This window comes from Gossypium raimondii, chromosome 8, assembly GCF_025698545.1.
Source record: "Gossypium raimondii isolate GPD5lz chromosome 8, ASM2569854v1, whole genome shotgun sequence".
Classification (NCBI taxonomy): Eukaryota; Viridiplantae; Streptophyta; class Magnoliopsida; order Malvales; family Malvaceae; genus Gossypium; species Gossypium raimondii.
The window spans coordinates 2,808,407-2,822,184 of record NC_068572.1 but is presented as its reverse complement, the minus strand read 5'-3'; the positions used below and the strand labels follow the sequence as shown (position 1 = coordinate 2,822,184).

Below are 13,778 nucleotides of genomic sequence, written 5' to 3'. Positions count from 1 at the left end.
AAGAGATAAGTAGCTACTTGCCTATTTATCTTATTCAACCTTTTTTAATTTTATATTAAATAAAAATTAAAATGATTATCAAATACATTTTAAATATTAAATGTTGAAAATCTTCAATTTCAATGAAATATAATTTTTATCATATACTAACTTAAATTTTCATAAATTTTAAAGTACCAAAAATAATATTTCTAATTTTAGGAAGCCTGAGCCTTGCCATCCCCTAGTGTCACTTTTGCCTTTCAAAAGCACTTCTTAACGACAAAAGTAATGCCAATTTGATTATTCGTAAGAGTATTAGGGATTCTCCTATATTAGGAATCGAATTGTATTTTGTCATCTCTACTACAAAAATTAAGAAATTAGTCATTGTACGTTAGATCAAATAGTAAATAGACCATTTTGTTAAAAATTCCATTCAATTCTACTATTAAAAATTGGTTATTGTACATCAACATGAGGTACATGTGGCATATCACGTGTCACTATATGATATTCCATCAACCATGCTAGTTTTTAACAATACAAATAGATGAAATTTTTGACAATACAGTAATTAATTTACCCATTTTTTAATAAATAGAACAAATATTCGTAATTTAACTCTTAATACAAATAACTCTATGGCACTTTTATCTTTCACCTACTAGAGTTGTTCATGGGTCACTCTGGGCCCTAACAAAAATTTAAGCCCTATTGATAGGCTCGGGCTCAGTCCGGCCCAAAAAATGGACCTAATTTTTTTTCCTACTCGGCTCAGATTATAGATGCTGAATCCAAGCCCGACCCATATTAATTATAAAAAAATATTTTATTATATAAAACAAATTTAAAAAAATATAATATATCAAATACATTAAAAACATTAAAACAAATGTTTCCCAACAAATTTTAAAAAAACCCATTTATCTGGGTCGGGCCAAAAAAAAGCTTACCCGAAACCCAACCCGTTTAAAAAATAGACATCATTTCTTTGTCCAAACCCTCACATTTTTCATACTGATTTTTATGCATGATGGAATGACCCGACCCATACCTATTACAACAATTTTAGAACCTTCTATTTAAAAAAAATCCATCTTCTCAATTACATTATATTTAGGATCTAAAGTAAGGATACAAGCTTCCATAAACATGTAGGAAATTAAGTTAGGGTTTGGCTGTGATTTGAAGACCAAAAGAAGAAAAAGTAAATGTTAGGCAAAAATCAACTTTCGTTATATGCACCAATCATTAATATTAATATGAAAACTGCAAAATGAAATGATTAGCAGGATTTTTATTTTGATGTGATGATTGATACGGTTCTTTGGTCTTAATTGGCATGGGTCAGTCAATCGGTCAGTAAATATAACATAAAAGAGATTTGAATGTAAGTCTTTTCTTCTTTATTTCTTTATTTATTTCTGACAAAACTGGGTTTCGGTCTGTTAATAAGGAAACCTCGGAAACACCAACATAGAAGGTTAAAGATAGTTGGAAAAAAGGGACAAAAGACAAACTTGGTCAAACTTTGTGTTTTTGACCCATTTTTGGCCTTCTTTTTCGGTTGGGGGTTAGATTGTTAATTCATATATATTTCGGTATTTAAGTTTGATTTAATGCTTAATATTGTATTTGTTTTTTTATTAATTTGATAAGTGAGTTTGATTTTAATGTTTAAATTGATATTCAAATCAAATGTCATTATATGACTCGATGAATATTTGACGTGTTTGCTCTTATAAAAATATTATTTAATTAGGATTGAACATAGAATTTAAACTTTGGTATTTAACCAGGGCAAAAAAAATTCAAGTATCAAATTAGAAAAAATCAGGTGCCAATTTGAACATTAGTGGCATGCCCCGACCCCCTAAAATAAAAAAATTTCTCATTTAGGCCTTTTTATAATTTATAAAATTTTAAATCAAAATGATAAAAATTTGATTTAATCCTTTAAAATTTATAAAAATATATATATGCTATTAAAATGGAGAAATTGTATTTTTTCTATCGTAAAATATATACAACTTAATTTCAGTCCTCAAACAAAATTTCTAGCTTCACCTTGATTGGAACCTATAAGAAAATCTGATGTCGTATATAGTATTAATATGTCAGTAACAATGACAATGCAATACAATGCAGTGGCAGTAACGCAACAGAATACTTGTAATCGAACAAAGTTGAAAATTAGAAGAAGAATTTTGTTGATGCCTGTATAAACTGTTTCTTTAAGACAAATTCGTCCTCTCCTCGATGCTTTAAGTAACGTTGGACGTCTGTCTCCCAGGATACAACAACAAAAGATCACTTTGGTATTTAACCAGGGCAAAAAAATTCAAGTATCAAATTAGAAAAAATCAAGTGCCAAATTGAACATTAGTGGCATGCCCCGACCCCTTAAAATAAAAAAAAATTCCATTTAGGCCTTTTTATAATTTATAAAATTTTAAATCAAAATGTTAAAAAATTGATTTAATCCTTTAAAATTTATAAAAAAAAAGTATAGGCTATTAAAATTGTGAAATTGTATTTTTTCTATCGTAAAATATATACAACTTAATTTCAGTCCCCAAACAAATTTTCTAGCTTCACCTTGATTGAAACCTATAAGAAAATCTGATGTCGTATATAGTATTAATATGTCAGTAACAATGACAATGCAATACAACGCAGTAGCAGTAACGCAACAGAATACTTGTAATCGAACAAAGTTAAAAATTAGAAGAAGAATTTTGTTGATGCCTATATAAACAGTTTCCTTAAGACAAATTCATCCACTCCTCGATGCTTTGAGTAACGTTAGACGTCTGTCTCCCAGGATACAACAACAAACGATCACAGTAGTAGCACAACAACAATGATCTATCGAACACAACCTTGCCTTTCTCTATTATCGGGAGAAATGAATTTAGAAGGAATTTTTTATATTTATAGTTTTTTGATGATATGTTTTGAAATCTCCTAACTTGGCTTTATATAGAGGAGAGGAAATGAATGAAGAGATTTGTTGAAAATTTAATAGATATGAGTCAATACAGACAGTGAATGAAAAAATTCAATATTAAACCAAGAGATACATTTTTATTCGAATCATTTTTAGTTACAATTGTTTAAAGGTTTGAATCTAATGAGTTCGGTTTCTTTTATAATTAAATCAATTTTAAACTTTAAATGAATTGAATCAAAGTTTTATAATATATAATATTTATAAAGTAAAGTTTTTATAAACTGTCCAATAATTTTCACCGTACTTCTTATAAATAATATAATTTGCCCATTATTTTTGAATAGATGAAGTAAAATACAATCTGAGTTCTAGTACTTAAAAAATACAATATGAGTTCTAGTACTTTCACCCATCAAATTTATGATCGAATTTGAGATAAATGTGCCCAAAACTTAAATACAAATCTTAGACACTTTATCTATGATTCGATTGATAAAAGAATTATTAATTAACGGAATAATGGTGCACTTAAAAAGTAAATGAAAAGTTTACGTAAGAAATATATTTATTAAAATTTGATATAAAATTAAATGAGAATTTCGCTAAAACAGTAAAATTAAATGTTTAAAATTTACATTGCATAATTCAAATCTCATAATTAAGTTCTTAAAACGAAAAAAATATGGGGATCAACTGTATAATTTAACCTAAAATTTGTTGTTTGAAATGGTGATTTAACGTTTCACGTCAACTTACCTTTACATGTTAACGGTAATTAACGGTCTAGTGATTAAAATACTACAACACGTTAACGTAAATGACTAAAACATAACATTTCAAACATAACTAATTAAAATAAAATAAAATATAATATAATATAACATAATACATTAAATTATTGTTATTAATAGAGATAACAACACCAAATTCATCATCAACCAGTCATTATCTTAATTCAATTTGTTTCATGTCAGGGCATATAACTTTTAAAAATTATATTAAATGAAACCCACATGTTTATAGTTTTTAAATAAAATCCTTTTTCATCTTTTTTTCCCTTTATTTAGATTAATTTTATTAAAATTTAAAGTATGAGTATAGTATGAATTACATCAATTTTTAGTTTAAATTCAACTCATGCATTAAATATTCCTTTACATATCACATGGAATATATTTATTTCTATTACATAGGTAACTTGAATCCGATGGTGTATAATTAAAAATAATAATGTCATTGAAATTTAAGAGAATCGTTTTTTAAATAAATAAAAAAACACGTTGGACTCAACTAAGAGCAAAGCTAGAATATTTTTTTTAGGGAGATCAGAATTAAGTTGCATATTTTTTTATGTTTATAGTTTTTCAATATTCTCGAGGCTAAAGTACAAATATTTCATTTACTAAATTAAAATGTTATAAATTTTAAAGGGGTAAAAGTGATATTTTTCATTTTAAAGGGATCAAGGCTCTCTCCGCCTCCCTAACACCACCCCTAGCCCAACTTTTCCATGTGATAAGTATAAACATGTTTAAAATATGATTATTGTGTTTTAAATATGGACTATTATGATTATTATTTTGAAAAATGTTATTATAGGTTCTGATTATATCTACTCTTTTTGACATAATGCTTAAAACTATCTACAGCCCCTCCCCAACTCATAAATAGGAGGATAATGTGCTTTAGCACACTCGAACTTACGTTCTCCTATATTAACAACAATGTTCATACTAATCGAGTTAAAACTCGATCAACAAATATGAACTATTATTTGATTCATTACCTATGAAAATATAATAACAAGTATACTTTTGAAATATATTTAAAATCTTAAAATAAATAAACAAGGCACATGCTATCATTTAGTTTTGCTTCTGGATTTTTCTTTCCATTAATAACATACCTTATAGTCATCCTTTAAAATATAAGCTAACCTCATATCTAAACAAACATTTAACACATAAGTTAATGGATAGTTGGACAAAATGACCTAATTGGTAATAGGGATGAAGTTAGAAAATTCTTTCGAGGATTGAAATTAAATTGTATATTTTATAAGAGTTAAAATGCAAATTTACCATTTTAATAGTTTATATGTTTTTAATTTTTAATGGACTAAATAAAGAATTTATTATTTTTGAAAAGTTAAAATGTAAATTGTCATGTGCTAATTTTAAAATTCATAAATTTTAAAAGATAAGAAATATGATTTCCCATTTTAGAGAGTGTCGAATGTCTGCCAATACCCTAGTGGTGAGCAACCAATTCGATTCGAAAAATTCGATAAAAAATTCAAATTTTGAATTAAATAGTTTGAGTTATTCGGATCAACTTGAACAAAAAATCAAATATTTTGGTTTAACTCAGATATGAATTATACAATTCGAGTTATCTGAAAATCCGAATAAGAAAAGGTAAAATTACGTCGTTTTGATAAATGTTTACCCATTAAGTCAAAAGACAGAACCATTATATTGTTTATATAGTTAAATAATCTTGTACTTCATCTATTGGTTAAATATTCAGTCAATGTAAACGCAACATTGAATATGAATAATAGGATTCGTTAACTCGATTCGACTTGATTTGATTCGATTCGATTCGAAAAAATTTCAAGTTGAGTTCGATTGCTAAAATAGGATTCGTCAACTCGACTAACTCGAAATTTTTTGATTCGATTCGATCGAATGCTCACCCCTACCATACCCTCAACACCGCCCCTGATTTAATGAAAATTTCTGAAATTTGTGAATTAATTTAAAATAGTGTAATAATTACGAGACATGTTGTGAAATTAGCCCATTATTATTATTATTTATTAATTTACTGTAATTAAATTAAATTAAACCAACCTTGGGAGCTCCGACACCCTACCTGTCAATCCATATCCAATTGTCCTTTTTTTATTTTGTAAAAAGAAAATAATTTAATTTAATTTCTATATTATATATATTTTGGTTTTATTTGCAAAGGGCAACGATTAAGGGGGCACCTGCCAAGTGGAAACACTAAAGAAGCGGTTATAACATCTTCACTTTGCAAGGCTATAGGCAACAGGTGTTAGGCACATATTTATTAATTAAAATAATAATTAAAATGCCAGCCAGCGTTTTTATTTATTTATTTATTGGATTTAGAAATAAATAAAAAATTAATTTAATTAAAAAAGAAAAACAAATTACTCTCTAATTAAGGCAACAAACAACACAGCATAATCCATCTCATCCTCTCAACCGGCTAGCTGGCTGGCTGAGCTTCCCCAATCACCGGAGCGGGGCCCATTTTAGTCATTTTCTATTCTGTTCCAAAGCTGAAAAACCCATACCCCCTTTACCCCACTCCGAAAACAAGAATTAAAAAAAAAAAAAACCAAAAACAAGAATATTACAAACTAATTAAAACAAAAAATGTAAAAAAATAAAAAAATAATCTGTCTAACTTTTTCCTTTTATTTTTATTATTATGCTCCTTGCATTAATTAATAATTTAATTTTAAATTAATAATTAATTAATTTCCATTCTTTTCATTCTTCAAAGATTCCATTCATAGAGAGGGTCCACCACCATTGCAATACCATCTCTTTTTTCTCCTCTTTCTTCATCTTCCTTTTCTTTTTTTTTTTTTTTTTTAAATTCACATTATTTATTAAGAATAAATATATATCATTATTTTATTATTACAGATACTGTAAATGCATCTGTTTCTCTTGTAGTTTTCTCCATAGAAGGAAAAAAGGAACATCATCATTAAATCATATATCATATCATTTTAGACTAACCCAACAAATTTTCAACAACAAAAGAAAAAAATTATAATTTTTTTCCAACTATGATGAAGAAAGTTGGATGCTTTTAATTTCCATTTGTAATGAAGAGAGAAGATTTGGGTTTTATCTTCTTCCTGCTCTCATCATGGTTCTTTAATCAATCAGGTAATCATTTGTTCTTTTTCCTTTTCAATTTATTTCTTCATTTATTTGTTGAAATAATGCCATTATGTTATGTGTTTATTGCAAATTTTGAAGCCAAATTCTGGTGTTTGAAATTGTTTTATGATCTTTTTTTTTTTTTTTGCTTCCAAATCTTACAAGTATTTTATGCTGTTTTTGGATCTTTTTTTTAGCTTAACCCAGCAATGATTCAAATTCCTTATCATTAGATCTTGATGGGCAACAATTTTGATTACTTTTCCTTTAAGATATGTTCATCAAATTTGGAATATTTTGTTTACTTTTTTTTTTGGTTAATTTAGGGTTCTTATGTTAAAAACAAAAGCAGAAAAGGGTAATAACATGAACAAAAATGGAATCATTTCTAGTTTTTTTTATCTATGGATTTCCTTTTCATGATATATGTGTTCCTTATTCATTTTGGTGAAGCTGAGGAGTGAATGTAAAGCTTTTCACTTTTTTTTTTTTTACCTTCATCTTCTTGTTACATAATTTCCCTTTCATTTTATTTTATTTGCCATGGAAATAAGTGTCTTTTACAGTATGCTTATAAAGTGGGAATTGCCTTGGTTGAATTGAAGTTTGAAGATTCTAATTTTTCACATAATTTCACTTTCAGTTCAAGGACTTATTACATCTCTGCTACCGGATTTCGGGACCAAAACTGCGATTTTTCCTGTTGTGATTTCAGCATATATTTGTGTTTTTTGGTTGTTCTTCTTTCAGGAATTCAACCGTCTGCATTTTGAAACGAACCGATATTTGAGCCAAGGGGGTTGGAATTTATCATGGCCGGTATCGATGATAACATTTCTATTATCGGAGATTGGATTCCTCCTACTCAGAGTCCAAGGACCTTTTTCACAGTTATGTTAGGTGATGATAGTGGTTCAAAACAAGTGTCTAAAGCTCCTCTTGAAAATAAAAGTGAGGGACTCTTTCTGGGAGAGAATAGTGATAAAATGGATGTTAACCAAGGTTGTGAACCGTCAAATGAATCGACTTTTGAGCAAAAATCAAGTACACGGGCTGGTTTGTTGGAAAGGATGGCAGCCAGAGCCGGTTTTAATGCTCCAAGGTTGAATACTGAAAACATCAGGTCTACTGATACTTCGCTTAACCCCGAGATTCGTTCTCCTTACTTGACAATACCTCCTGGTCTCAGCCCTACAACATTGCTGGAATCTCCGGTTTTTGTTTCGAATTCCTTGGTAAGTTTGCTTAACTTGAAAGTTTTAGTACCATCATAATTCTGCTTTTTGGAACAAAGTATCGATGGTATCAACAAACAACTGTTGTGGTCACCCAGGTCCATGATGTCCATACTCCACTGAAGGCATTTGCAATCCTAAAATCAATCTTTTGATGTTTATTGGATTTATGTTGCTTATGAATTTCTCGTTGTATCACTGCAGGCACAGCCATCCCCGACTACTGGAAAGTTCTCATTCATTCCTAATGTTAATGATAGGAGCTGTATCCCAGAGTCTCGTGATAAAAGTGAGGATAACTATTTTGAAGACATCAATGCATCATCATTTGCCTTCAAGCCCATTGCAGAATCGAATTCCTCTTTTCTCCTTGGTGCGATGAGTAAAGTATGAGAGAAAAAGATTTAATGAATAAAAAGGTCTTTCTTCGGAAATGCACAATGTTATTCGCATTTGTTCGTAACCCATTTTCCTTTCGACTGCAGGTTACTCCGGCCAGTCTTCCTCAGCAGTCTTTTTCTAACGTTGAAGTTTCAGTTCAGTCCGAGAATTCTCAGCCATCTCGAAGCGTAGACCCGAGGAAACTGCAACAACAAAACAGCAACATGCTTAGCCTTCAGGCAGATTTCTTGAGGTCATCAACTGAAAAAGATACGGGGAGTAACAACTCTGCAGACCAAAGGGTCTTTGATCCCGTTGGTGGGAGCGTTGAACATTCATTGCCTCTTGATGAGCCCCAGGATGAAGAAGGAGATCAAAGAGTCAGTGGAGATTGCATGGCTGGTGGTGCGCCATCTGAGGATGGATATAATTGGAGGAAATATGGGCAAAAACAAGTAAAAGGGAGTGAATATCCTCGTAGTTACTATAAATGCACACATCCAACTTGTCAGGTTAAGAAGAAAGTCGAACGTTCTCATGAAGGTCACATAACGGAAATAATATACAAAGGAGCTCACAACCATCCAAAGCCTCCACCTAACCGTCGATCATCCATTGGATCATCTAACCCATTAATTGACGTGCAACTGGAACTCCCCGAACAAACTGGCCTTCAAAATGGTACAGATGGTGAGCCTGTTTGGGCAACTGCACAGAAGGCAATGGTTGCTGCTACTCATGATTGGACGCATGAAAACATCGAGATGACATCTTCTGCAACTATATGTCCAGAGAACGGCACTGCACCGGCCCCAAATGGTACTCACATTGAATCAGGTGATGCAGTGGATGCCTCATCTACATTCTCTAATGATGAAGATGAAGATGATCGGGGGACACATGGCAGTGTCTCGTTAGGTTACGACGGTGAAGGAGATGAATCTGAATCAAAGAGAAGGTTTACATCTGATAAAATGTTTGAATAATATTGCTATTGAGATCACTATGTGAATGTTTTCGTGTTTTATTTATGCCAGGAAAATCGAAGCCTATACAACAGAAATGAGTGGAGCCACACGAGCTATTCGTGAGCCTAGGGTTGTGGTCCAGACAACCAGTGAGGTAGATATCCTAGATGATGGATATCGGTGGCGCAAGTATGGCCAGAAAGTAGTGAAAGGAAATCCAAATCCAAGGTTTCTTTTCCTTCTGTCATTGTTTTATCTTGTATATCCTCTTTCAGTTTACTGCTCTCGACTGCTGATATAATGCTGAGCTCGTTTGCTATTGTTTCAATGCAGGAGTTACTACAAATGCACAAGTGCTGGCTGCACCGTGAGGAAGCATGTGGAGAGGGCATCACATGACCTTAAATCAGTAATTACTACTTACGAAGGAAAGCATAATCATGATGTTCCGGCTGCTCGTAATAGCAGTCACGTCAATTCTGCTACTTCAAACACGGCAACCGCCCTCGCTTCTTCTTCTGTCCAAACCCATGCCCACAGGCCAGAGCCATCACAACTTCACAACAGCATGGTTAGACCGACATCATTCGGTCCATTTACCCTGCCTGGAAGGCAACAACTGGGGCCTTCACCCGGCTTCTCCTTTGGAATGAATCAACCAGGCCTAGCAAATTTGGCAATGGCTGGATTAGGCCCTGGACAACCGAAGATGCCGGTTCTGCCTCTTCATCCATACATGCCTCATCAACGCCAGGGTAACGAAATGGGTTTCAGGTTGCCAAAAGGAGAAGCAAAGATGGAACCGATGTCTGACCCAGGTTTGGATCTATCCAACAACACATCAGTATACCAGCAACTAATGAGTAGGCTGCCCCTTGGACCACAGATGTAAAATTTCCTTCTTTTTTATTCAGTTCTGAGAAGAAATAGAAAGCATTTATGTTTTCAATATAGAAATGAGCATTTCATCAGTGCTTATTTTTTTCTTCCATATTATATTCTCTTGATTTTTGATGACTTGAGAACATAAGTTGAAATTATTATGAAATGCAGTACTATTTTTCCTCCATTTATGTCTATTTGCCACCTACATCATGTGATAACGTATTACCAGAAGTGGAACTGTAATTGCAACTGCAAACAGTAGTTGTTGGAACTTGATTTCTTTGTTGGCTACCAACTTGCCAAATATATTAACTATAGACTTGTTCTGGACATGGAGGTTATCAATGTACTCATAATATATATATTCAAATGGTAATCTATGAACTCGAATTAGATAGGAGACAACAACCTTCAATTGTAGTCTTTCTACTTTAGGGAAAGTGAGTCTTCATACATTGAATGGTCACCTTAGCATGTAATAAAATATTTTCCGTGCCCCTCTAGCAAAGACTGTCAAGAGTGTGGACTTCCATACTTTCACTGCTATCTTTCATGGTATTAGAGGTGTAGGACTGGTCCCATTTAAGTCAGCAAGTTGTTGTGGTTACTGTTATGTTTGTGGTCTTTTTGTTGCTGTTTATGTTTGTTACACATAGGTTAAGAATCCACCTCCACCAAATAAGGAAACCTTGCCGAGGAACCTTCATGCCCCACCTAGAATCAAGTTTACGCCAAGCTCAACTATTTTGATATGATTGTTGTCGCTTATCATTAACATACCCTATAACTTCATTATGTCAAAGGTAAATTTAAAGGGACATGTAAGATCCTTAACCTCTAAAATGGAAAAATTGTAATTCAGTCCTTCATTAGTGATGAAATTATAAATTAATATTTGATAAAATTTTATTAACCTCAAAACGAAAAAAAAAAAAATTGTTTAGTCCCTCCAAAAATGATGAAATTATAATATTTTACCTATCAAAATTTTATAATTTAATTACAGCCCTTCTAATTTATTTTTAAATTTCCCTAGCATCACGTCAAGTCATGTAATCAACTTAACAAAACACCTACTTTGAATGATAAACCTACCAATAAGAGTACATATAAATGTTCCCCTTATATACTCCCCAAAACTTTATAGCTTTGGGGAACTTTTTCTTCTACCCCTCTCTCAACTCCATATCCTTTTCAGTTTTCTCCCTCAACTTTACAACTTTATATAGGTGTATATATATATATATATATATATATGTATGTACATATAATTGTGTGGGAAGGTGTATAATAGTGGCAGACAAATCAACTAGGTTAACAAGGCCAACAATATAGACAATGCTTGCCTCTGCTACTACATACAGTAGGAGCCAATATGCCAACACCCAAGCAATGTTAAGGACTATTGCTATATCACGTACTAATTTCTATAATCTATTGAACCCAAAAAAAAAAAAAACTCTATAATCCATGGTATTCTCCATATTAAACTCTATAAATTTCTGGTAAAAGAAGAGTATAAAATAATTTATATATTACTCTATATTAAAATAATTTTATCTTTAAAAAAATAAATGTAAGATAATAAATTTAGTTTTTCTTTATTTCTTCTTATGAAAAACTGATTGAACTATTAAAATTATAATGATACTTGCATAGCAGTTTACATATACTTCATTTTGAATTAAATATATATAATTTAATTTTTACAATTTTTTAAATTTATTGAATTTTAACAACTTTTTTTGAATTTTTTTGCATTATCAAAGTTAAATTTACATTGAAACAAATCATAACATCCATACGATCTCAATATTATTTATAACTTTTGATATTTTCAAATCAATATCCATATCTCAATTACACCAAATCGAGTAGCTTAACTCGTTTCATAACATTATTGGCCCTCAAGGCTCATTGCACTCAATCGGCTTGGTCTTTCACATGCTATTATTCATTGCATTCAATTCATCAAATCAACATGATTTATTCATTTTTCCAATATCAATTAAAATAATCAATCACATGTAAAATAGTTTACAACCCTTATCAATTGATCACAAACTCAAGACGGGTACATAGATCATCTTATCATCAAACCAATAAAAATTACACCTAATGCATCATTGGTATGTCCAAAGTAATATGCGTTTCACGCCTCATTGGTATAAACCGAAGTAATGTGTGATCCGCACTTCATCGGTATGTCCAAAGTAATATGAGCTCCGCGCCTCATTAGTATAAACCAAAGAAATCACCATATAACTAATCCTATGACATGCCAACTATACGTGACTCTATCGGAGATCGTTTAATAGGGCATTTACAATATTACCAAGAAATAGTTCACATAATACTAATCATTACATAACCTTTCATATTACTTCTATTACATTTTCATTCATTCACATGTCATTCATGCATTATAATATATTTACATCAAACATTCATATTATTGTCTAACTTTCCATAGTTTTTCATTATAACATAGAATATATACTCATGCATATATATTCATGATATTTCAATACTCATTCTATTATTTATGATTTATATTTGAATAAGCTAATTACTTAAAATTTATATGTAAGAAAATGAAATTATGCTAGCACAAACCGATTTTGCTATTCGACGCACATTCTCGCCTTTAACCTCGAAAATCCGATCTTCTCTCAACTACTTTCAATTATTCATACGAAATAGTATTAGATTCACTAAAACATAACCAAAGCTAAGCATAGTTACATACTTTACAAATAAGTCCCTTTTAAATCTTTATACCCGAAATGCTCGTATCTCGATATTTAGTCGATCGAGCCGTAACCCGATTTCGTATTTATTCTCAAGGAACCTCGAATTATCAATTTATAACATCTATTTCCAAAGCTTTTGTTTCTTACAAATGAGTCCCTAATGATTTAACAATTTCCATTATATTACTAACATGATTCAACCATGGTTCAGCCCAACATCACACATGCATGAAGTCAACTCTCAAAACCTAAATTTTCTTAAGCTTCAACAATGGCAAGTTAACTTATCTATCTTAATTGAAAAATCTACTTAATGGGCAATGGAAATCTAGCATTTAGCTTAAAAATTTAACAAAAAATTACTTCAAAACTTACCTATTTTTCTTAGATGATAAACGGCCGTGGAAGAAGAAAACCACAATTTTTTTCCTTTCTTTCTTCTTTGTTTTTCGGTGATGGGAAAAGATGACGAGAATGACTAAAATTTTCATCTCTCGCCCATTTTTATATATACATAGTTTTATTAGATTAAATAAAACCTTAATTAATAAAATTTTAATGGCTATGATTTCATTTCACTTAGTGGAACCCATGGATGAAAATGGATTCATCCATCAAGTATATATTTAATAGTGGTTTAATTACCACTTAAGGCCAAGACGAATTTCCACTTAGGTCCCTATCTACTTATT

The 13,778-nt window shown here is 31.0% G+C and overlaps 1 protein-coding gene across 2 annotated transcripts; it reads left to right on the top strand.

The window, feature by feature from the left end:
- The first annotated feature begins 6,718 nt into the window (after positions 1–6,718).
- Positions 6,719–10,517, top strand: LOC105790263 (probable WRKY transcription factor 2). 2 transcript variants are annotated; one of them, XM_012617766.2, is made up of 6 exons: positions 6,719–6,870; positions 7,615–8,099; positions 8,304–8,486; positions 8,585–9,438; positions 9,518–9,676; positions 9,782–10,517. In XM_012617766.2, exons 2-6 carry the CDS (start codon positions 7,677–7,679, stop codon positions 10,338–10,340), a joined length of 2,178 nt encoding a protein of 725 aa, XP_012473220.1. In that variant the 5' UTR covers positions 6,719–6,870; positions 7,615–7,676; the 3' UTR covers positions 10,341–10,517. The 2 variants fall into 2 exon arrangements, with proteins under 2 accessions (XP_012473220.1, XP_012473219.1); XM_012617765.2 differs by having other exon boundaries at positions 6,722–6,870; positions 7,508–8,099.
- The last annotated feature ends 3,261 nt before the right edge of the window (positions 10,518–13,778 follow it).

Excerpts from the sequence above, each read along its gene's own strand:
- LOC105790263 (XM_012617766.2), top strand. The coding sequence starts at position 7,677 with ATGGCCGGTATCGATGATAACATTTCTATTATCGGAGATTGGATTCCT. Across the intron at positions 8,100-8,303 it reads TTTTTGTTTCGAATTCCTTG|GCACAGCCATCCCCGACTAC; the intron begins GTAAGTTTGCTT and ends GTATCACTGCAG. Across the intron at positions 9,677-9,781 it reads AAAGGAAATCCAAATCCAAG|GAGTTACTACAAATGCACAA; the intron begins GTTTCTTTTCCT and ends GTTTCAATGCAG.